The sequence below is a fragment of the Hylobates moloch genome, unplaced genomic scaffold (genome assembly GCF_009828535.3).
Source record: "Hylobates moloch isolate HMO894 unplaced genomic scaffold, HMol_V3 SCAFFOLD_1, whole genome shotgun sequence".
Classification (NCBI taxonomy): domain Eukaryota; kingdom Metazoa; phylum Chordata; class Mammalia; order Primates; family Hylobatidae; genus Hylobates; species Hylobates moloch.
Genome location: NW_026652276.1, coordinates 168,356,574 through 168,381,067, shown reverse-complemented (window position 1 = coordinate 168,381,067; position 24,494 = coordinate 168,356,574). Strand labels below are relative to the sequence as shown.

At 36.5% G+C, this 24,494-nt stretch overlaps 1 protein-coding gene across 3 annotated transcripts in view; it reads left to right on the top strand.

Moving 5' to 3' along the window:
• Positions 1–24,494, top strand: part of AKAP9 (A-kinase anchoring protein 9) — a 169,940-nt gene that overhangs the window by 125,558 nt on the left and 19,888 nt on the right. For all 3 annotated transcript variants that reach the window (XM_032761106.2, XM_032761105.2, XM_058424853.1), the window contains 12 exons: positions 3,630–3,806; positions 4,476–4,580; positions 10,404–10,556; positions 11,261–11,440; positions 12,619–13,692; positions 16,066–16,206; positions 16,712–17,197; positions 18,190–18,253; positions 18,368–18,489; positions 19,056–19,247; positions 19,792–19,980; positions 22,881–23,025. In XM_032761106.2, coding sequence (XP_032616997.1) covers positions 3,630–3,806; positions 4,476–4,580; positions 10,404–10,556; positions 11,261–11,440; positions 12,619–13,692; positions 16,066–16,206; positions 16,712–17,197; positions 18,190–18,253; positions 18,368–18,489; positions 19,056–19,247; positions 19,792–19,980; positions 22,881–23,025 — 3,028 coding nt within the window. The remainder of the gene's footprint in view (positions 1–3,629; positions 3,807–4,475; positions 4,581–10,403; positions 10,557–11,260; positions 11,441–12,618; positions 13,693–16,065; positions 16,207–16,711; positions 17,198–18,189; positions 18,254–18,367; positions 18,490–19,055; positions 19,248–19,791; positions 19,981–22,880; positions 23,026–24,494) is intronic.

Sequence of the window (24,494 nt, the reverse complement as noted above, 5' to 3'; positions counted from 1 at the left end):
TAACCGTAAAAATTGTTGGTATTGAAATTTGGAATCATTTCCATCTGCATATGTCTTCTAGTATTTCCCAATTGAATAAACTCTGTTTATTTCTTTATTCCCATTCCTAACAAAAGTGATCAAGAGAGTTATCTGTGTTCACACTTTACTTTCCTATTTCCTATTCTCTTATTAGTCCGCTCCAGTGAAGTATCCAACCCTTGTTTCTCAGTAGGGTTATACCTTCTACTCCATTTAAATTGTTCTTGTGAAGCTGACCCAGAGCCTCATGGCTATGGCTAATATCCACCTCTGTCTCCATCCTACTCAACCATTTACAGGCATTTATTGCAGCCTTCTCCCAGAAATACTTCCTTCTCTTGTTTCTGTGACACACCTACTCCACTGGTCTCTCTCCTCTAGTCTTTGTTTCTCCTTTTCCTACCCAGCATAAATGATGGAGTGCCCCAAAACTTACTCTTGGGCCCCTTTTTATTTCCTATGTATAGCCTCTTCCCAGGCAGTCGTATATAAATGACTCCACATTTGTATTTCCATCTGTGACATTTCTGTTAAGCTCCAGAATTGGATATCCAGTGCCTACTCTGTCTCTGCTTAGATGTCTCAAAATTAACATGTCCAAAAGAGAGGTCTTGATTCCCGATTAGCCACTACCAGAGAAAGACAAGCATAAAACATTTTCCTTCTTCATCTCAGTAAATTCTGTACCTTCTAACCTGCCCCATTGCTGAGAACTAGAATCAGCCTTGATTCTCCTCTTTTTCTCAACCCCTACTTCCAACCCACTGATGGGTCGGACTGCACTGCCTCTTTCTGTTCTTTGCACTTTTGTTCATCTTCCTAAATCCCAGTTGTCACTTGTTTGCCTGGATCACTGTGGTAGCCTCTTAACCAGTCTCCCTGTAGCCTCTTAACCAGTCTCCCTGCTTCTCCTTTTTCACCCCAACTGCCCATTTTCCTCATAGAAACATAGTCAAAACTCTATTTACCAAATGAATGCTACATAAATGAGAGAGGATTCACTGTATGAATACCTAAAGATGGCTTGTCATGGTGATAAAGACATTGTGCTTTGGGTAAGGCAATCCCAGTTTGTATCATGGCCCTGCCATTTACTAGGTAATGACAATAACTAAGTCAGTTAACCTCTCAAATCTCTGTTAATTCATTTCTAAAATAGAGATTGTAATAGCACCCAGATCATAGGAGTGTTGACCTGGCACATAGTGAACACTTTAACTAGTATTATTTCTGAAACAATTTTTATTTCGAATGTAATTTCTAAACAGTTTAGTGGACTTCATTTCTCTTAAAGCTGAAGAAATACAGAGTGCTAATAAATTCCTTATAATAAAATGTTGTATACTAGAGTAGTACAAAAGTTATCAGTCTCCAGGGCCGGGCGTGGTGGCTCAAGCCTGTAATCCCAGCACTTTGGGAGGCCGAGGTGGGCAGATCACGAGGTCAGGAGATCGAGACCATCCTGGCTAACACAGTGAAACCCTATCTCTACTAACAATACAAAAAAAAAAAAATTAGCTAGGCGTGGTGGCAGGCACCTGTAGTCCCAGCTACTTGGGAGGCTGAGACAGGAGAATGGCACGAACCCGGGAGGCAGAGCTTGCAGTGAGCCGAGATCGCGCCACTGCACTCCAGCCTGGGCAACAGAGCAAGACGCCGTCTCAAAAAAAAGAAAAAAAGTTATCCACAGTTTCTAGTTATTGCCCCATTTCTGACAAACATATTTTTGGCTTTAAAAAAGTAGTCATTTGTTGTACTTCAAAGAATATTTAAGCTCTAGAACCTAGGCTGTCATTTCCTATTATGTAGTTTTCTTTTATTTGAAAAGGTTGGCCTGCTTTGCTCATGAAACTTTAAGAAACTAACAAAGATGTGCATGTTTGATTTTTTTTTTCTAACTGTTGCACCATTTTATTGTACCTACATTGTTGCCTTTTTTCTTAACCTTACTCCAAATCTTAGTCAACTTATTAAAGTTTCTCCTCAGCAGCTTTTTTTTCCCCATTTTTTTCTTTTTCTCTTTAAAACTGACTGCACATATCAGTGGCTTTATTGCTATCATCCTTGAACCTGAAATTATAGTTAAGCTTGCATTCTTTTAATGTTCTGAGAAATAACTGTCATTTTTTAGATAATTTCCTCAGAATATTTCACTGAAAAGAAAAGGTAGAATTACTTTCTTAACGTCACATGTTGCTTTTTTTAAAGTAAGCTTTCCTTCCTCACTTTCCGTACAGTACTACTAATCCTTCCTGTCACAGAACCATTCACTGGAAGGGATCTCCATATCATTCTTAGGGAATAGGTCTTGGCACACATCATTATTTTGGTTAAAGGAGAAACCAAGACTAGAGACATTTAGGGAAACCTTCAAGGTGCACAGATCCCTCTCACACCCCTTCATCCTTATCTCTTTCCTGGGCTGATGGAATGTATAGATTGAAAAAGCTTTCCCAATGACTGTTTCCAAAATATAGTCCATAAAAGATTTGTTTAGGTCATTTTATCTCATACAAGAGTAAATCAGTACCTGCAAATTTGTCATCTTTATTAGGATTTAGTGTGGTTGTGCCATTAGATAATTCAGCCTTATGAAAAATGCATTTTTTTCCCCTCTTCCTAGGTGGAGAAAGTCTTAGTCTTAAGAGAAAGATTTTTTAAAGGATTACGTGAAAGCAATATTATTTGTGGTCTACTAGTGTTGCTTAATTTTTTCAACTTGTAAAATGTTACCTTTGTTGGAGACAGCAGTTGCTATCTTTATACAAAGTTATATTAGCATAACATTTAAAAATACTTTTTAGAAAAAAATTTTTGAAATGAAGATTGTTTTATATGCATTGAGTATTCTTTAAAATGCTTGAGAGAAGTGTTTCAGATTTCAGATATTTTGAATTTTGTAATATTTGCATTATACTTACCTATTCAACATCCTAATTTGAAATGTGAAATGCTCCAATGAGCATTTCCTTTGAGCATGATGTCAGTGCTCAAAAAGTTTCAGATTTTGACCTGGGCTTGTTGGTGTGCATCTGTAGTCCCAGCTACTCAGGAGGCTGATGCAGGAGAATTGCTTCAGCCCAGGAGTTTGAGGCTGTAGTGCATGACGATCGTGCCTGTAAATAGCCACTGCATTCCAGCCTGGGTAACATAATGAGACTCCATTTCTTTTTTTGTTTGTTTTTTGAGATGGAGTCTCACTCTGTTGCCCAGGCTGGAGTGCAGTGGCACAATCTCGGCTCACTGCAAGCTCTGCCTCCCGGGTTCACGCCATTCTCCTGCCTCAGCCTCCCGAGTAGCTGGGACTACAGGCACCCGCCACCACGCCCAGCTAATTTTTTGTATTTTTTAGTAGAGACAAGGTTTCACCGTGTTAGCCAGGATGGTCTGGATCTCCTGACCTCGTGATCCACCCGTCTCGGCCTCCCAAAGTGCTGGGATTACAAGCGTGAGCCACCGTGCCCAGCCCCATTTCTTAAACAGACAAAAAAGTTTCAGATTTTGGAGGATTTTGGATTGTAGATATCCAAAATGAGGGATAACTCAACCTTTACTAACTAGCTTGCTGAAATTTTTTTAAATTAAATTTTTTGCCTCTTATATTTCAGGTTGAACAGTTAGCAAATCATCTGAAAGAAAAAACAGACAAATGCAGTGAGCTTTTGCTCTCTAAAGAGCAGCTTCAAAGGGATATACAAGAAAGGAATGAAGAAATAGAGAAACTGGAATTCAGAGTAAGAGAACTGGAGCAGGCACTACTTGTGAGTGCAGATACTTTTCAAAAGGTGTGTCATTTTATTTGGGCTAACTTTATTAAGTGTTTTAATGAAGAATACTCTTAAATTGTCAACTTCTTGTAGGTATTATTACATAATATGTTTATGTCTCTGTTGACATCATAACCATTTCTGTTTGTTCTTATTTCCAAATGTTGCTTGCATGTCTTAGTCCTGAGAAGGGAAGAGTTTTTGTTGTTGTTGTTTTGTTTTGTTTTGCTTTGTTGAGACGTAGTTTTGCTCTTGTTGCCCAGGCTGGAGCGCAATGGTGCGACCTTGGCTCACCACAACCTCCGCCTCCTGAGTTCAAGTGATTCTTCTGCCTCAGCCTCCCAAGTAGCTGGGATTATAGGCATGAGCCACCACACCCAGCTGATTTTTGTATTTTTAGTAGAGACGGGGTGTCTCCATGTTGATCAGGCTGGTCTCAAACTCCCAACCTCAGGTGATCCACCTGCCTCAGCCTCCCAAAGTGCTGGGATTACAGGCGTGAGCCACCGTGCCCGGCCAACTTTTTTATTATTCATTAATTAGAAGTAGACTTTCTACTTCTAATTGGAGAAACAGAATTGCTGCTTCTCAAAAAAAAAAAAAAAAAAAAAACAGGCAAACAAAAAAAAAACTGGATAATCAGGATTTAATTTATCAAATTTTGAGAAAATTTTTATATATTTAAAGGTAGAGGACCGAAAACACTTTGGAGCTGTAGAAGCTAAACCAGAATTGTCCCTAGAAGTACAATTGCAGGCTGAACGAGATGCCATAGACAGAAAGGAAAAAGAGGTAAGGAGTTTATTTTTAAATGACACAGTGTGGTTTGAATTATTTTAAATCAGTTACCTTGAAAATATTATTTGAACTCAATGGAGTTTATAATCTAAAACCAAAGTCGAGGCTGTTTCTCAGCTCAGTGCCAAAACTGACCTTGAAGGCAGTAAACATATGAGTAATTAAGCTGACGGGAGAGAAGAGTGCTCCAGATAGAATAGCCAGCGTAAAGGCCTTGAAGCAGGACGAAGTTTGGAGGAACAGGAAGAAGGCCAATTTAGCAGGAGTGTAGAGGGTGGAGACATATAGTAGTGTTAGGACAAAAGGCAATATCCCTTTTCTCCTAACCGTAGAATACATACTGAATTATTGCTGCTTTGCTGTGTTTTTTTTTTTTTATTGTATTGCCCTGGGAGATTATAGTCCTATTTTACAATATATAGAATATGTTCCTAAAACAAAAGATTAATAGTAAATTGCTTTAATAGTAAAGCAATTATATAAAGTTCTCCTTTGTTTCTCTGCCCCTTCTTCCAAAAAACTAAAAATCTACTTTCAGAACAATGGTAACCTCAACTTCCTAATTTATAACTTATTTAAGCCTTTGTCTACTAAGTTTTTAAAAAACATAGCCTACTCTATATTGTCTAGCTATATCTTATCATTTAAAATGTTTAAAATTTTTTAAATTACATTTTTGTCTCTAATATTCTCAGAAGACTTACTATATTTTAACAAATAGTTATGAACTTAAGCTGCTTTGAAAAATATAAGAATGATTTAGATATCAGCTAAAACTATAGTTCAGAAAACCTGTAGATTAGAGGAGAAAAAAGGCATCTATGTAAGTGACTATAGTTGAAATCATTTCCATGAGGATTATTTTCTCACTATCACATAGTACTGAGTAATGTTTATCTGAGAGGCTCTTATTTATTTTGACTTTTGATTTTTTTGTGGGAGGTGGGGAGCACTTTTGTTTATATGTAACTATTTCTGTGTTTCAAAGAGTTAACATTTAAAGATTTCCCTTAAACTGAGTAAAGTAATTATATGTTACCTAAAAAGACAGACCTTCTAAACTGGACCCAAAGCAGTGATAGTTGACTGTAGATAATTGATTAACCTTACTGATTTTATATTTTTATTATCTTTTGAATATAATATAGCACTGTATCTTGAATTAAGTATCTGATAACTGTCTACCTTTTACTCAGAATCATAGTTGTTCAAAACTATGAGAAACTTTAGAGGGCATCTGTCAACTGACTGATGTTTTTTACAGATAAGGAGAGAAACGGTAAATGAGTAAGAGGTTAAACTGACAGCTGACCCTAATAACAGTAACAAGTACTTTATCAAAACCCATTCACCTACCATAACTGGAGACTGAGAGGCAGGAACATAGAATTAAAATGTATTTTATTGAAAATAACTTCTTAAGCTTTTCCCCAGAAACTAGGTAAATGCTTTCAGATATCTGATGGAGTATAAATATAAGATGTCCCTATGTATCATGGTATTTGAGATACTTTACTCTCAGAGCCTAAATTTGTATAAAACATTTTTTAAGTTTATTAGAAATTTAGAAATGCAGGATGAATAAAAAGAGAACTACCAAAGAAAGGAGTTTTAGAATTATAGGAGGAGGTAGAAAATGGGGAAAGGAATAGAAGGATTTTAGAAAAAGATACATTCGATAGGTTTTAGCTCTCTGTAGAGCTAACGAGATCTAGCTTACAGTTAGCAATAATAAATAATAGTTTTGTTGAGGCCTATGTAATTAGACAGTACTAAGTATTTAAATGCCCTTTTACCATTAACACTTTCTTCCTGAGGACAGACTGTTATCCCCATTTTACAGATGTGTAAACTGAGCCTTAAGAGAAGTTAAATAACTTGATCATGGTCACACTTTAAGTGGTTGAAAAGGAGTTCCCCTTAGATTTCTGTGAGTTTGAAGCCCTTGTGATACTATACTCTCAAAGCATTGGGGCCCATTTTGTCTTGTTGGTGAGAAGTATTAAAGACTGCCATTCAACATTTAGTGAGCTCTTAATGCACCTGTAGCACCAGTACCCAATTGTAAAACCAGCAGTGGACGTCTAGGAATCTACTGTGTAATTAAGGAGACATATGTACATTTGAAAGGGATAAAAACGCTTTTTAAAAAAGAAAACAGGCCAGGCATGGTGGCTCATGCCTGTAATCCCAGCACTTTGGGAGGCTGAGGCGGATGGATTACTAGGTCAGGAGATCGAGACCATTCTGGCTAACATGGTGAAACCCCATCTCTACTAAAAATACAAAAAAAAAGAAAATTAGCCAGCCGTGGTGGTGGGCACCTGTAGTCCCAGCTACTCGGGAGGCTGAGGCAGGAGAATGCTGTGAACCCGGGAGGTGGAGCTTGCAGTGAGCCAAGATCGTACCACTGCACTCCAGCCTGGGCAACAGAGTTGAGACTCCGTCTCAAAAAAAAAAAGAAAAAGAAAAAAAACAAAAATAGATGCAAATTAATCCAAACATGAATTTCAATTATTAGATAAATTAAGCAAGATTAAAACAAATATTTACCAGCCTTTGTTTTTAAATCTTAATAATGTTCTTCTGGTTGTGGGTGGTTACAGGCTCAACAATAAGAGAGCCTAGTACTAAACTAGAGCCTGACTGAATAGAGGAAAGAATGTCTCATAGTGTCATTTGGGGGAATTGAAGTGTCTGATATGATGCCTGAACTTCAGCTACTTAGAATAGGAAAGTTAGTGCTTTAGACCAGTGCATTTCAAACTTTAATACACACGCGAATCACCCAGGGATCTTGTTAAAACACAAGTCTTATACAAATATTAACTCAAGATGGATTAAAGACTAAGACCTAAAACCATAAAAACCCTAGAAGAAAACCTAGGCAATACCATTCAGGACATAGGCATGGGCAAAGACTTCATGACTGAAAAACAAAAAACAATGGCAACAAAAGCCAAAATTGACAAATGGTATCTAATTAAATGAAAGAGCTTCTGCACAGCAAAAGAAACTGTCATCAGAAACAGCAGGCAACCTACAGAATGGGAGAAAATTTTTACAATCTATCCATCTGACAAAGGGCTAATATCCAGAATCTACAAAGAACTTAAACAAATTTACAAGAAAAAAAAACCCCATCAAAAAGTGGGCAAAAGATATTAACAGACACTTCTCAAAAGAAGACATTTATGTGGCCAACAAACGTATGAAGAAAAGCTCATCATCACTGGTCATCAGAGAAGTGCAAATCAAAACCACAGTGAGATACCATCTCATGCCAGTTAGAAAGGTAATCATTAAAGAGGAAACAACAGATGCTGGAGAGGATGTGGAGAAATAGGAACGCCTTTACACTGTTGGTGAGAGTGTAAATTAGTTCAACCATTGTGGAAGACTGTGTGGCGATTCCTCAAGGATCTAGAGCCAGAAATACCTTTTGACCCAGCAATCCCATTACTGGGTATATACCCAAAGGATTATGAATCATTCTACCATAAAGACACATGCACACATAGGTTTATTGCAGCACTATTCACAATAGCAAAGACTTGGAACCAACCCAAATGTCCGTTAATAATAGACTGGATAAAGAAAATATGGTACATAGACACCATGGAATACTATGCAGCCATAAAAACAGATGAGTTCATGTCCTTTGCAGGGACATGGATGGAGCTGGAAACCATCATTCTCAGCAAACTATCACAAGGATAGAAAACCAAACACCACATGTTCTCACTCATAAGTGGAAGCTGAACAATGAGAATACATGGACACAGGGAGGGAAACATCACACACCGGGGCCTTTCAGGGGGTGAGGAGCTAAGGGAGGGATAGCATTGGGAGAAATACCTAATGTAGATGATGGATTGATGGGTGCAGCAAACCACGATGGCACATGTGTACCTGTGTAGTAAACCTACGCATTCTGCACATGTATCCCAGAACTTAAAAGTATAATTTTTTTAAAAAGATTAAAAAGGAATATATAATAGAGTTCATTTCCTATGTGATTACTGTAAAACAATAAAATGAGTCAAAAATTTAAAAAAAAAAAAACACAAGTCTGGGGTGTGACATGGCATTTTGCACACCTAACATGCTCCCACATGATGCCAACTCTACTACTGCTCTTGAGACCACACTGAATAGCAAGGCTTCATGTCACAAAGTTAAGAAATTGGTCATAAACTATTGTATAAAAAAAGGAAATTTCATATGAGATAGGGCAGCAATTTGAACTTAAATAACTATTTATATGTTGATTTTAAAATAATACCTTGTCATCAAAGTAGTTACAGAAATGTAGGGATAGTTGTAAATACTATGTTAGATCACTTTGAAGAAGATATAATCATTACAGTTTTCAACAACCTGGTAATTATTTATGTTCAGTCATTAAATGTATTTCAGTGTCTACTGAGTTTAATAACCAGTGTTACAGAAAAAATTTTAAGTGTAAGTCTTAGACATTAGTTATTAGAAGCAGGATAAATGATAGTTTAGAGTGGAAGATTCAGAGATAAACTCCTCAGGTTCAAAAGCTGGCTTCTCCACATACTTGCCATGTGGCCTCAAAGCAAATTACTCCTCTCTCTGACGTCCATCCTCATCTCTAAAATGGGGATACTCAGAACAGATCTCATAAAGTTGTAACAGGGTTTTAAGAAATAATACATGTAAAGCACTTTGTACAGTGCTTAGTGGTAAACTGTTACAAGTGATGGCTATTACTACTAGTATTGATACTGTTTAGGAAATACTAAGTTAACTGGTTTTTAAGGATTTGCCAGTGTTCAGATATGGTTCTCAGTATGTGATGTGTTAGTGTGTAATCAGCGATTCCCTCTTTCAGTTTCTAAGGCAGTAAATGATTTATAAGCTGCTTTCTGAGCCACTTGTCACTAAGTGTTGCTGAGGATAGGCTCTGTTGCCTTAAATAACAGAGATGCTCCTGCATCTTAGTTTGCTTTTTGATCAGCAGTTTTGATCATGAGGTAAATACACATTTGGAAATCATTCATTCACTTTGTATTAAGTAGCAACAAACCAGTGAGCTAAATGAATGTTACTGTCCTCAGTCAAAACCAGTTTTTAAATATAAAAATAATTCTTAATATTCACCATTCGTTTCAGTCTCTAACCATCAAAAAGCAGTTGCTTTACCATTATTGATAATCCATCCTCAAAATGATTAAATAAATTTCTGTTGTCCTACCTATAGGAGCTATCTAATTTTCTCCTGAATTGTATAATTCACTTACTCTGAGGTTTTTGTAATTCAGACCTAAGGATCTCTTGGTCTTAGTTTCTATCTCAGCTTCCTTCTGCTTAACAAGCCACATGGCAGCCAGGCCTTTTAGTAAGTTAATTAGATATTTTTGGACTAAATTGAGTTGGTCTTATATGGTGGCTAACAAAACAAACAATTCTACGACTTTTCTAGGCCTTTTGATAGCAACTAAATGTAACATAAACTAAGATTTAATATGTGGACTCTTTCCCTTCCTCCTATGACTCTTTTCTGCTTCAGGAAAAGATACTTAGATAGGAAATGGCTCCTTTTATCCTTCCTCAGGAGGTTTGCTCTGTGCTTTGTGTAGGATAGTTTAAGGGTGGCCAGTTTGAGCATGTCTAGGAACCACACAGGTAACACAGGTTATACCTGGCTTAGAAAAACCACATTCTTTTATTCTTATGACTCATGTTTTAAGCATGCATACTTTGTAAAACTAATATAGCACTCTTCATTTTATCTTCATAAATGTTTGTATAAACATTTTTTCTCTTTTGATAATTTTGATATTAAAGATTACAAACTTAGAAGAGCAATTAGAACAGTTTAGAGAAGAACTGGAAAATAAGAATGAAGAAGTTCAGCAATTACATATGCAATTAGAAATACAGAAAAAGGAATCTACTACCCGCCTACAAGAACTTGAACAGGAAAACAAATTATTTAAGGTAATTAGTTGAGAAAAACATTTATCTGTAAATAAGTCATAGTTTTAGTCCTATATTGCTTTATTATTATTATTATTATTATTATTATTATTTCTTTTTTTTTTTTTTAATTTTTTTTGAGACTTAGTCTCATGCTGTCGCCCAGGCTGGAGTGCAATGGTGTGATCTTGGCTCATTGCAAGCTCTGCCTCCCCAGTTCAAGCAATTCTCCTGCCTCAGCCTCCCGAGTAGCTGGGACTACAGGCGCGTGCCGCCGTGCCTGGCTAATTTTTGTATTTTTAGTAGAGATGGGGTTTCACCATGTTAGCCAGGATGCTCTCGATCTCCTGACCTTGTGATCTGCCTTCCTTGGCCTCCCAAAGTGTTGGGATTACAGGCATGAGCCACCACACCCGGCCCCTATATTGCTTTATTAAGCATTCGATAAATCCAGCTGTTAAATAATACTCAACAGAGGGACATTAACAGGCAGACACATTTGCATAGAACTTATTTTCAGCCCAACCTGAACATTTGAATTCATCACGAATGAAAATTTTGGGATCATTTATCAAAATATTTTAAGAATTATTGATTTACAATACCCATATGGTATCTCTGATTTTATTCATTTGTATGTTATAGGCTCTGATTTCTTTTGTAATTATGTTCTGAAAATGATATGTAATGATACATCCAACAGTGATAATTATTTTTGTTCCTAGGATGACATGGAGAAATTGGGACTTGCCATAAAGGAATCTGATGCCATGTCTACTCAAGACCAACATGTGCTATTTGGGAAATTTGCTCAAATAATACAGGAAAAAGAGGTAGAAATTGACCAATTAAATGAACAAATTATGAAACTCCAGCAGCAACTTAAAATTACAACAGATAACAAGGTATACTCATTTAAAATTTATTATGAAATTAATATGAGCCAGAGTTTTAAAGGGCAAAATGGTTATAAAGTTGCTCCCCATTGAATTTAAAAAACAAACCAATTCTATTTTATTTTATTTTATTTATTTTGAGACGGAATCTCTCTCTGTCACCCAGGCTGGAGTCCAGTGGCGCAACCTCAGCTCACTGCAACCTCCGCCTCCTAGGTTCAAGTGATTCTTCTGCCTCAGCATCCCGAGTAGCTGGGATTACAGGCACCTGCCATCACACTCGGCTAATTTTTTGTATTTTTAATAGAGATGGGGTTTCACCATGTTGACCAGGCTGGTCTCTATCTCCTGATGTCAGGTGATCCACCCACCTCAGCCTCCCAAAGTGCTGGTGTTACAGGCATGAGCCACCACGCCTGGCCCAATTCTCTTTTAATTTATTAAGACACATTGGTGGCCAGGCACAGTGGCTCACACCTGTAATCCTTATACTTTAGGAAGCCTAGGTGGGCGGATTGCTTGGGCCCGGGAGTTCAAGACCAGCCTGGGCAACATGGTGAAACTTCGTCTCTACAAAAAATATAAAAAATTAACTGAACGTGGTGGTATACCACCTGTAGTCGCAGCTGCAGTGAGCCATCATCATACCACTGCACTCCAGCCTGGGTGACAGAGACCCTGTCTCAAAAAGAAAAAAAAAAAGCAAAGACACATTGGCTTAATAATTTATATGTATTTTTCTCCCCTACTAGTATTGTCATAGGATTTTAATGTTTTTCAGAAAGGCTCTGTGACTTAGAGTTTATCATATTATTCTAACCAAATGTATTATAAATTCTAATATTTAATATGAGTTAAATAAGGTAATTACCTTTAGTGCCATCAGTTGTAGACTTTATTTCCGTACTTCATCCTTTTCCATTAAGAAGTATTGATATTGACTATTTTCCTAATAGGGAATCAGCAACTAAAAGCTTAAATTACTTTATACTTAACAGAACTTTCTGAGCCTTGTTTGATATGATGGGGGAGATACTGGTCTATAAAGAAATTAAGGTAGTATGTCTGAGAAGTAGTGTATTATTTTTGTGTGTGATCATCTCTTTGAGGTACTGCCCTAAAGTAAAGTAAAATTTTCAAAATGTAAATACATATATATATGTGTTACCTTTTTCATTAATTATTAGGTTATTGAAGAAAAAAATGAACTGATAAGGGATCTTGAAACCCAAATAGAATGTTTGATGAGTGATCAAGAATGTGTGAAGAGAAATAGAGAAGAAGAAATAGAGCAGCTCAATGAAGTGATTGAAAAACTTCAACAGGAATTGGCAAATATTGGACAGAAGACATCAATGGATGCTCATTCCCTCCCAGAAGAAGCAGACAGTTTAAAACATCAATTGGATATGGTTATAGCTGAAAAGCTGGCCTTGGAACAGCAAGTGGAAACCACTAATGAAGAAATGACTTTCACGAAAAATGTACTTAAAGAAACCAATTTTAAAATGAATCAGCTAACAGAGGAATTATTCAGCTTAAAGAGAGAACGTGAAAGTATGGAAAAGATTCAGAGTATACCAGAGAAAAGTGTTAATGTGGCTATAGATGATCTGAGCAAAGACAAACCTGAACTAGAAGTAGTCCTTAAAGAGGATGCTCTTAAATCCCTAGAAAATCAGACATACTTCAAATCTTTTGAAGAAAATGGCAAAGGTTCCATAATTAATTTGGAAACAAGGTTGCTACAACTTGAGAACACTGTTAGTGCAAAGGACTTAGAACTTACCCAGTGTTATAAACAAATAAAAGACATGCAAGAACAAGGCCAGTCTGAAATAGAAATGCTTCAAAGGAAGATTGTAAACCTACAGAAAATACTTGAAGAAAAAGTGGCTGCTGCTCTTGTCAGTCAAATCCAACTTGAGGCAGTTCAAGAATATGCAAAGTTCCGTCAAGATAATCAAACAATTTCATCAGAACCTGAAAGAACAAATATTCAGAATTTAAATCAACTAAGAGAAGACGAGTCAGGGTCAAATATATCAGCATTAACATTGAGAATATCAGAATTAGAAAGCCAGGTTGTTGATATGCATACTAGTTTGATTTTAGAAAAAGAACAAGTAGAAATTGCAGAAAAAAATGTGTTAGAAAAAGAAAGGAAGCTGCTAGAACTACAGAAGCTATTGGAGGGCAATGAGGAAAAACAGGGAGAGAAAGAAAAGAAAAGAAGCCCTCAAGATGTTGAAGTTCTCAAGGTTAGTTTTGTATTTTATTAGTTTCATTTAAATACTCCAAGAAACTAAGCTGATTGCTAATTTAGTAAATATGGTGTTCTGTTTACATCTAGCAATTTATACAAGAGGGTTTTTATAAAAATATACCACTTATAAAAAATAAACTCTTGTTAAAAGAAAAACTAGGATGGGCACGGTGGCTCACACCTGTAATCCCAGCACTTTGGGAGGCCAAGGCGGGTGGATCTCGAGGTCAGGAGATCGAGACCATCCTGGCTAACACGGTGAAACCTTGTCTCTACTAAAAATACAAAAAATTAGCCAGGCGTGGTGGTGGGCGCCTGTAGTCCCAGCTACTCGGGAGGCTGAGGCAGGAGAATGCTGTGAACCTGGGAGGTGGAGCTTGCAGTGAGCCAAGATGGCGCCACTGCACACTCCAGCCTGGGCGACAGAGGGAGACTCTGTCTCAAAAAAGAAAAGAAGAAACACTAGACAAACTAAATTTACGAGAGTTTATTTGAACAAAAAAGGATTCATGTATTGGGTAGCACTCAGAACCAGAGGAGTTTCACAAATCTCTTGTGCAACAGTGGCCAGTGAATATTTATAGACAGAACTACCAAATAAAATACAGAAATAGCTTGATTAGTTACAGTTACGTGTTTGCCTTATTTGGACCCGGTCTGCTCAGTTGACTGCTTGTCATTAGCTAAGAATTGGCTGTTTATTATACTCCTAAGATACGTTTTCAGTTTGCTTACGTACTCCTAAGTTAGATCGCAGTTCCTTACCTAGGAACTCAAGATACAGAGACAGCCTCAGGCCAAATTTAACTTAACACTGTGTAGTCATATTACTATCACTAAAATAATGGATACAGACTGTATTTTGTGGTCTTTAAATATGTTTATTTCATTAATATCATCATTAAATGGAGCAGTCAGAAGAAACTCAGAAACATTAACTTTAGCAAATGTCCTCTAGGATTTTTGGGGATTTTTTTCTTAATTTCCTTCTAATATGCATGTTACGTTATCATTCCTTTTAAGTAATAATAAGTATGAAAATATATTAGGATTGACAAAGAATGCAGACTTTACAGAAAGAAATCTATTATTTAATAGCATCTACTGAATTAATTAATGTGTGGGTGACATATTTTACAATTTTTTTTTTTTCTTGAGACAGAGTCTCGCTCTGTTGCCCAGGCTGGAAGTTCAGTGGTGTGATCTCAGCTCACTGCAGCCTCCACCTCCTGGGTTTCCAGCGATTCTCCTGCCTCAGCCTCCCAGGTGGCTGGGATTACAGACACGCGCCACCACACCCGGCTAATTTATACATAGATATATATATATTTTTTAGTAGAGACGAGGTTTCTCCGTGTTAGCCAGGCTGGTCTCAAACTCCTGACCTCAAGTGATCTGCCCGCTTCGGCCTCCCAAAGTGCTAGGATTGCAGGTGTTAGCCACTGTGCCTGGCCAGCTTTTACAAATTTTATACCTGATAATAGATTTCATCTGTTTTAAATAAAAATGCGTCGTTGACCTCTGTAAGTTTACTTATGAGAAGATCTGAATTCGCAGTTATTTCTTAGCATATGACAGATAGGACAAGAGCTTTTTTTCCCTCCAAATTCTCACCTTATAAATTTATAACTTTGAGTAGCTGAACTTCAGTCTTCTCCAAACACCAGAAGATTAACTGATAAATCACAATTCTATAATTATATAATATATTTTGCAAAGAATAATAATTCCCTGGCTTTTTCCTCCTTCATTGGAACTAAGTTACTGTTAAGTTATAGATAATTAAAATAGTAATACAACTTTCTTTTTTTCCTGGAGACAGAGTCTTGCTTTGTTGCCCAGGCTGAAGTGTAGTGGTGCAGCCTTGGCTCACTGCAACCTCGGCTCACTGCAACCTCTCCCTCCTGAGCAGCTCGGACTACAGGTGTGCACCACAACACCTGGCTAATTTTTGTATTTTTTGTAGAGACAGGGTTTCGCCATGTTGCCCAGACTGGCCTCAAACTCCTGGCCTCAAGTGATCTACCTGTCTCAGCCTCTCAAAGTGCTGGGATTACAGGCGTGAGCCACCGTGCCTGGCCTAAAATAGTAATATAACTTTCCATTTTAGGCTGTATATGAATGACATTACTTACTTTTATTCCCAGAAAATCATTCTTTTCTCAAGAAGAAAATCATTGTCTCAAGAATATAAGATGATGGTTCTGAAAAAGCTTCTCTGTTTTTGGAAAGAGCATTGATTTGTTCCACCTCCTTATATCTGTAGGCAATCATTCCTTGGATAGTTTTATTAGAATGTATAAGATCCTTGAATTTAGCTATATTTTTTTAAAATTATGTGTTTCTTGTGTTTTCCACTGTCATTCAGACAACTACTGAGCTATTTCATAGCAATGAAGAAAGTGGATTTTTTAATGAACTCGAGGCTCTTAGAGCTGAATCAGTGGCTACCAAAGCAGAAGTTGCCAGTTATAAAGAAAAGGCTGAAAAACTTCAAGAAGAGCTTTTGGTAAGATAAGTAACATAGCTTCTAATTCACTCATTTCTACCTGTCTTAATTGCGTTTCAAAGTATATACTCTTTTGTAACAAATGAGCTCCATAACTTAAAAGCTAGGTAAAAAGTACTTTGTGGATTTGATGAAAACTTTCATTGTTACAAATTTCTTTACCAACATCTTCTTGCTTGGTTTTCCTGGAAATCTTTGTTAGGAGGATACTTTTTATTTCCATTCTGTTAATGAAGGAGTAGAAAGTTATTAAAGAGAACTGTATATCCCATGAGAACCAAAAATAGAAGCCGATAGATTTCATTTCTATAGTAATCTATGACCATACGTACATACAAATATATATATATGTAAACTGTGAGTGTTTCTGAAATGTTTTTCCTACTACTCTGAGGAAAATGAATGTATAATCATGAATTACATTCCTCCCACCCCCTTTAAATTCTACATTTAATATGGAAAGATTTTAACTGAATGCCTTACTGTTCTATTCATTACGTTTTAGGTAAAAGAAACAAATATGACATCTCTTCAGAAAGACTTAAGCCAAGTTAGGGATCACCTCGCAGAGGCAAAAGAGAAATTGTCCATTTTAGAAAAAGAAGATAAGACCGAGGTACAAGAAAGCAAAAAGGCCTGCATGTTCGAGCCACTTCCTATAAAACTAAGTAAGAGCATTGCATCCCAGACAGATGGGACTCTGAAGATCAATAGCAGCAATCAGACTCCACAAATTCTTGTTAAAAATGCAGGAATACAAATTAATTTACAGAGTGAATGTTCCTCAGAAGAAGTTACTGAAATAATCAGTCAGTTTACTGAAAAAATTGAGAAGATGCAAGAACTACATGCTGCTGAAATTTTGGATATGGAATCCAGACATATTTCAGAAACTGAAACCTTAAAGAGGGAACACTATGTTGCTGTTCAGTTACTGAAAGAGGAATGTGGTACCTTGAAGGCAGTGATACAGTGTCTGAGAAGTAAAGAGGTATTTGGTTTTTATAATACGTGTTTTTCAACATTGTGTGCTTTTTTAAAAAAAAAAATCAGTTTAAATTAATTCATTTTGTAGATGACAAACCAAAATGCAACTCATTAAGGCACTTGATCTTTCTAAGTAGGTGTATTATCAAGGCAAGTTTTAAACTCCTAGTACAATATTCCTTTTTTTCTTTTATTATACTTTAAGTTCTGGGATACATGTGCAGGAGGTGCAGGTTTGTTACATAGGTATACACGTGCCATGGTGGTTTGCTGCACCCATCAACCCATCATCTACATTAGGTATTTCTCCTAACGCTATCCCTCCCCTAGCCCCTCACCCGCTGACAGGCCCCAGTGTGTGATGTTCCCCTCCCTGTGTCCATGTGTTCTCATTGTTTAACTCCCACTTATGAGTGAGAACATGCGGTGTTTGGTTTTCTGTTCTTGTGTTAGTCCACTGAGAATGATGGTTTCCAGCTTCATCTATGTCCCTGCAAATGACATGAACGCATCCTTTTTATGGCTGCATAGTATTCCATGGTGTATATGTGCCACATTTTCTTTATCCAGTTTATCATTGATGGGCATTTGGGTTGGTTCCAACACTGTGTCCTTTTAAGAGAAAATAAAAAAAAATCGGGAGACAGTCTCTTCCTTATGAACACAATTTAAATAGTTTTGAACTTTTTTAAATTTAAAGAGTTTTTAGTTTTAAATTTCTTTAAATCTTTCCATTGTGTAGAATTAAATAATATATGATGTTCCTGTATGGATTTGGAACATGTTATCATTCCTTAATTCATGAATATCTCTTCTTATGGTGATATTCATGAAGAAACAGACTTGTTAAAAAAAAAAATCCAAGAATAGTTTCATTTATTATGAAAGGTGTGACAGATTTGATTGATTACAGCATGAGAAACCAGCAAAATAATTCATTGTATTCTATTTTTATTAAAGCAAAAAATATATGTATTTTTTGTTTTCTCTAATTAGGGATCCTCAGTTCCTGAGTTAGCACATTCTGATGCTTACCAGACTAGAGAAATATGCTCCAGTGGTAAGTTATATAAACATCTGTAATGTTTGTAGTATTTGTTTAGGAAGCATTAGTTTTTTGGGGACTGGGGTTTGATTTTTTTTTTTTAACAGCAAATGATTTTCTTTATTTTAGATTCTGGATCAGACTGGGGTCAGGGAATTTATCTTACGCACAGTCAGGGATTTGGCATAGCATCAGAAGGCCGAGGAGAAGAAAGTGAAAGTGCAACAGATTCCTTTCCAAAGAAAATAAAGGTACTAAAAGATAGATACCTTTTATTAACTCAGCCAGTGTTGTTTCTATGTTGAACATAGCAGTTCATTAGAAGTTATATGGTGGGATCGTTTCTGAAGAGAGAATTGCTTAGCTAGAAGGAATGTGAGAGATCTATTTTATTTCCATATTTCACAGATAATAAAGAAATTAATGATGATATGTATGAAGACTTTTTTTCTTTAATTCTTATTCCTGATGTATTCGTTTGCCAGAATTTTTAAAGTAGTCTCAAAGAGGAGAAGTTATAGCCCATGTATTTATTTTGGTCAAATCAGTAGCTTATCAGTAAACCTAGGAAGAGTACATTAGCCAAACAGAAGGAACTTAGAGATGAGAGTTATGGAAAGTCATAGGCCATCTGCTGGGATTGGCTTACCCCTCCACAGGAAGAAGGCATTCAGTAATGTTGGGCTGGAGTTTTCTCTCTGCAAGCTATCTTGCTGAAAACTTATTTCTCTTTGTATTTCTCTTTGTATAAAATTTATATCTCTTTCAGTCTGTGAAGAAGTTGTCATAATTCTGGCTTTTGGGTTTTGGTTTCTAGGGATTACTGAGAGCTGTCCATAATGAAGGCATGCAGGTGCTTTCTCTCACTGAGTCTCCCTATAGTGATGGAGAGGACCATTCTATTCAGCAGATTTCAGAATCTTGGCTAGAAGAGAGAAAAGCTTACATTGATACAATCTCATCTCTAAAGGATTTAATTACTAAGATGCAACTGCAAAGAGAAGCTGAGGTACCCAAAGAATACTATGCATTTAAATCATTTTATATATTATTTGAACAATAATAATACATTATAAATTAAATTTTATACATATTTTTGCATGAATAACCGTATATATATATTTTCACACTTGAAACTCAGCCAGAAGCAGTGCCTCACGCCTGTAATCCCAGCACTTTGGGAGGCCGAGGTGGGCGGATCACCTGAGGTCAGGAGTTTGAGACCAGCCTGGCCAACATGTTGAAACCCGTCTCTACTAAAAATACAAAAATTAGCCAGGCGTGGTGGTGGGTGCCTGTAATCCCAGCTACTCAGGAGACTGAGGCAGGAGAATCGCTTGAACCTGGGAGGTGGAGGTTGCAGTGAGCCGAGATCACACCACTGCACTCCAGCCTGAGCAACAGAGTGAGACTCTGTCTCAAAAAGAAAAAAAATAATAAAATAAAAGAAGTACACATGCTCCTAGGCTTTTTTCTTTGTAGATTAATATTTTTAGAATGTTTTTAAAACATGCTTATCTGAAAACTAACTATCGTTGTATGTACTTTGCTAGGTTTATGATAGTTCTCAATCTCATGAGAGCTTCTCAGACTGGCGAGGTGAACTACTGCTTGCCCTTCAACAAGTTTTCTTAGAAGAGCGTAGTGTTTTACTAGCAGCATTTCGGACGGAGCTGACAGCTTTAGGCACTACAGATGCAGTTGGTTTACTGAACTGTTTGGAACAGAGAATACAAGAACAGGTATAATGAAACTTCATTTTAAACAACACTTTAATAGAAATAAGGAAATGACTATTGATTTTAGAGTCTTAATTTAAGTATGAAGGTTAAGATTTTAATAGGAGCCACTATGAATATTAAAAAAAATTATTGTAACTATTTTAACATATTATGTTAGAAAGTAAGAAAGACTGAAAGTTAATGAGCTTATTTTCTAACCTAGGAAATCAGAAAAAGAGCAACAGAATAATCCCAAACAAATTTGAGAGAGTAAATTCTCATTATTTGCACTGGTTACGTTCCATAAAGTTGCTCTGAACATTGAGCGGTCATTGCTCCTAAGGGAAATACAAGGTTAGGTTCCTGTAAGCCTTTGGTCACAACATTTTCATCAATCAGTACATAACCTTGTCTATATGTGATTCTATTTTAAGACACCTTATTTACTATGTATTACTGATTGATTAACCTTGAACACCACCAACAGCACTATAACTCATGCCTGAAAAAAACTTGTCTGACACACATATTTTCTCCTTAAGGCACATCACAGCCTTCTCGTACTTAGGAACAGCATAAAGCACTTCAGCACTACTTTTGGGGTCCATTCTAAACAGTGAAATCACAAAAGGCACAAAAATTTGAGAAGTCACTAAATACTTTGTAAAAAGGACATTTGACTTCAGATGGGGACACCCACATTGGACCATTTAAATTTTTTGCTGCTGTATGCATTTCTGTGAAAGACAGTGAAAGCAACACAACAATGGATTTGGGAGTTACAAATACATTTTAGTGAGAAGGCAAATCTGCAAATATGGAATCAGAATAATGAGGATTCCCTTTACTGAAGAAGAAGACGTCAATAGACACACTGGTACAATAGGATAAAATGTTAAAAGTTGGACATTTGAACTTTTCTGGAGAATTGGTTAAGCAAAATGATAAAGCACACATTTTTAAAGTTAGGAATGAACTAAAGATATACCTGAGATATAAAAATAATAGAATATTATGAATAATTTCATGAGAGTAAACTTAAACACTTGGGTGAAATGGACAGATTTCCTATAAAAAGATCACTTATGAAAACTCTTTCAGTAAGAAATAGAAAACCTCCAAAGACCTATCACTAGTAACAGAATCAAATCAATAGTTAAAAATCTACTCATAATACTTAACACTCAGATCTTGTTTTTTAATATATTCTCCACTGAAAAGAACTAGGACTTCTTGCAGAACTGATGATTCTAGGGATGGATCAGGGAAAGTACAAGGTGAGTCTGGAACATCTTGTTTTGCTGGCAAGTAAGGAATTGTTCAAAGAATGAAGGGAACATGTTGAAAGGTCACAGAAGCCAGCTTGAAGGTGCTCCAATTGGCCAAATTCTAGAAAAATTTAAACATTATATTAAATAATAGTGACAAATTATAAGCCAAAGAGTGAAATAAGAACTCATGAGACCATACTGATATAAATAAATAAATATATAAATAAATAAATAGTATTACCATGGAATGACAGCTAGTAAATGTAGAAGGAACAATGAAATTAGGAAATCACCCTTTATTAAACACTGTAATGTTAAATCACCCTTTATTAAACACTATTCAGGCAATAGTTCGCAACGGATGCTAAAACTAGTGTGAAAAGGTTTGTTAAGAAAGTATATTTACATAGTCTCAAAGTAAATCCCCAGAAAATCTTCTTTAATTACCAAGGAAAAGCAGTAACTTTACGGTGGAGAAACCTTGCAGATACCACCTTAACCAAGTGATCAGAATTACTATTACCAGTAATGGAATAGACATCATACAGTTCCTAATGTGAAGGGCACAATGCCACTTTTGTAGTGTTTTTGTCAAATGAATATTCGGAGTCTACTCTTGGGGAAATATCAGACCAAAACAAATTGAGAACACTACATCTATCAAAATAAAAAATAGTGACACTAAGTACTGGAGAGGATGAAAAGAAACTGTCTTATAGATTGCTGGTAGGAATATGAAATGGGAGGGCAACAGCCAAAAACGAATGTTCCTTGACAGGGGAATGGGTGGACAAAATGTGGTACATCCATACAATGAAATATTACTCAGCAATTAAAAAGAAACAAACTATTTATGCCTACAACCACTTGTATGCTATATAATGCTCTTAAAATGACAAAATTATAGTAATAGAGAACAGATCAGTGGTTGACAGGGGTTAGGGTTAGGGAGAGAGTTTGACTACAGAGGAGTTTCTTTGTGTTGAGAAAAGAGTTGGTACCCTGATGGTAGTGGTGGTTACATGAACCTATCTATACATGTGATCAAATTTTGTAGGACTACACACCAAGAAAACTAATGAAATCTGAATAAGCCCTATAGTTTAGTTTAGTATTGTACTAATACCATTTTCCTGGTTTTGATAATATACTATGGTAATGCAAGATGGTATCATTGGGAAAAGCTGGCTAACAGAAACATGGGAACTTTAGCTTTAATTAATTCAAAATAAAAAGTTTTTTAAAATTGAGGAACGTACAACAAAATAGCCTGTAGTCTTCAAAAATTCAAGGTCATGAAAGACAAAGAAAGACTTAGGAATATCACTTTTTTTCTTTTTGCTGTGAAGTACATTTCACAAAATTTGAATAGGCTCTGTATATCACATAATAGTATTGTAGTAATGTTAATTCCACTTTCGCTAATTGTGTTATGTAAAAAGAATGTTCTTGTTTTAAGGAAATACACTCTGGTATTTAGAGGTAAAGGAGCATTTGTCTACAGCATATCCTCATATATTTTGGAAAGGAAAAATAAGAAAATTTTTTGAAAAAGAAAATTTTAGTATGTGTTCCATTCAGATTTCTTGGTTGTTAATTGTATTGCCTTTACATTGCTCTTCACTTGATTTTTACCTTCCTTTGTTACAGGGTGTTGAATATCAAGCAGCTATGGAATGCCTGCAGAAAGCAGATAGAAGGAGTTTGCTATCTGAAATTCAGGCACTGCATGCACAAATGAATGGTAGGAAAATTACTCTGAAAAGAGAACAAGAGAGTGAGAAACCAAGCCAAGGTATGTTGTATGACAAGCTCATATGGTTACACAAATAGGTGAAAAGATTTCACTTTGTTTTCTTTCTTATTAAGTTAAAACATATTTTCTCGGTCACATTTTCTTCTCATTCTCATAATGTTAAGGATACAATCTATATTAATTACTCTAGGGGTTAGAGGATTGTCTAATTGGTTTTAAACAGCTACGTTGACTTCAAAATAAACTGCCATTCCCCTGATCAGGTTAAGCCCATTGGGTTCATTCTTTTTCTTTATTTTAGAGCTGTATGTTAAAAAAACAGTCTTTCCAATCATAAAACAGAAAATACTCTTTAGAGGAAAATCCACAATGCATGTAACTAGTTCTTTTTTAATCCTTTTTAAAAAAAATTGTGAGCCATAGGCCGGGCACGGTGGCTCATGCCTGTAATCCCAGCACTTTGGGAGGCCGAGGCGGGCGGATCACAAGGTCAGGAGATCGAGACCATCCTTGCTAACACAGTGAAACCCCGTCTCTACTAAAAATACAAAAAATTAGCCGGGCGAGGTGGCGGGCGCCTGTAGTCCCAGTTACTCGGGAGGCTGAGGCAGGAGAATGGCGTGAACCCAGGGGGCGGACCCTGCAGTGAGCCGAGATCGCGCCACTGCACTCCAGCCTGGGCGACAGCGAGACTCCGTCTCAAAAAAAAAAAAATTGTGAGCCATAACATACAGAAAATTACAAATTGCAAATATGCAGTATGACACATTTTTAAATGAGTATCTATGGAAACATCACCCATGTGAATATAGCCAGTATCCTGAAAGCCCTTTCTCCCAAGCACATGCTCCTCTGAGTAACTTAGAGGTAGTTATTGTTCTGATTTTTCTTTAGTTTTACTATCTATTTATATATTCCTAAAACATATAAGTTTCAAGTTTTTTTCTGTTTTTGAACTTTGTCAATCTGTATGTATTTTTTATCTTGTTTCTTTCACCTCTCTGTAACATTCTTCCAACATTCTTTAAAGTTACTGCATTCTTCCAAATTAGTAGTAGAACATTCTTCCAAGTTACTGCATTTATCTCTAGTTCATTCATTCTTGTTACTCTGTAACTCTATAACCCTGTGTAGGGCCGGGTGCGGTAGTTCACACCTGTAATCCCAGCACTTTGGGAGGCTGATGTGGGTGGATCACGAGGTCAGAAGTTCAAGACGAGCCTAGCCAAAATGGTGAAACCCAATCTCTACTAAAAATACAAAAATTAGCCAGGCATGGTGGCGGGTACCTGTAATGCCAGCCACTCGGGAGACTGAGGCAGAGAATTGCTTGAACCCAGAAGGTGGAGGTTGCAGTGAGCTGAAATCACGCCACTGCACTCCAGCCTGGGTGACAGAGCAAGACTCCGTCTCAAAAAAAAAAAAAAAAAAAGAATTCCCTGTATAGATATTCCAAAATGTATATATCCATTCTATTAATATGATTGAGCATTTGGGTTGTTTCTACT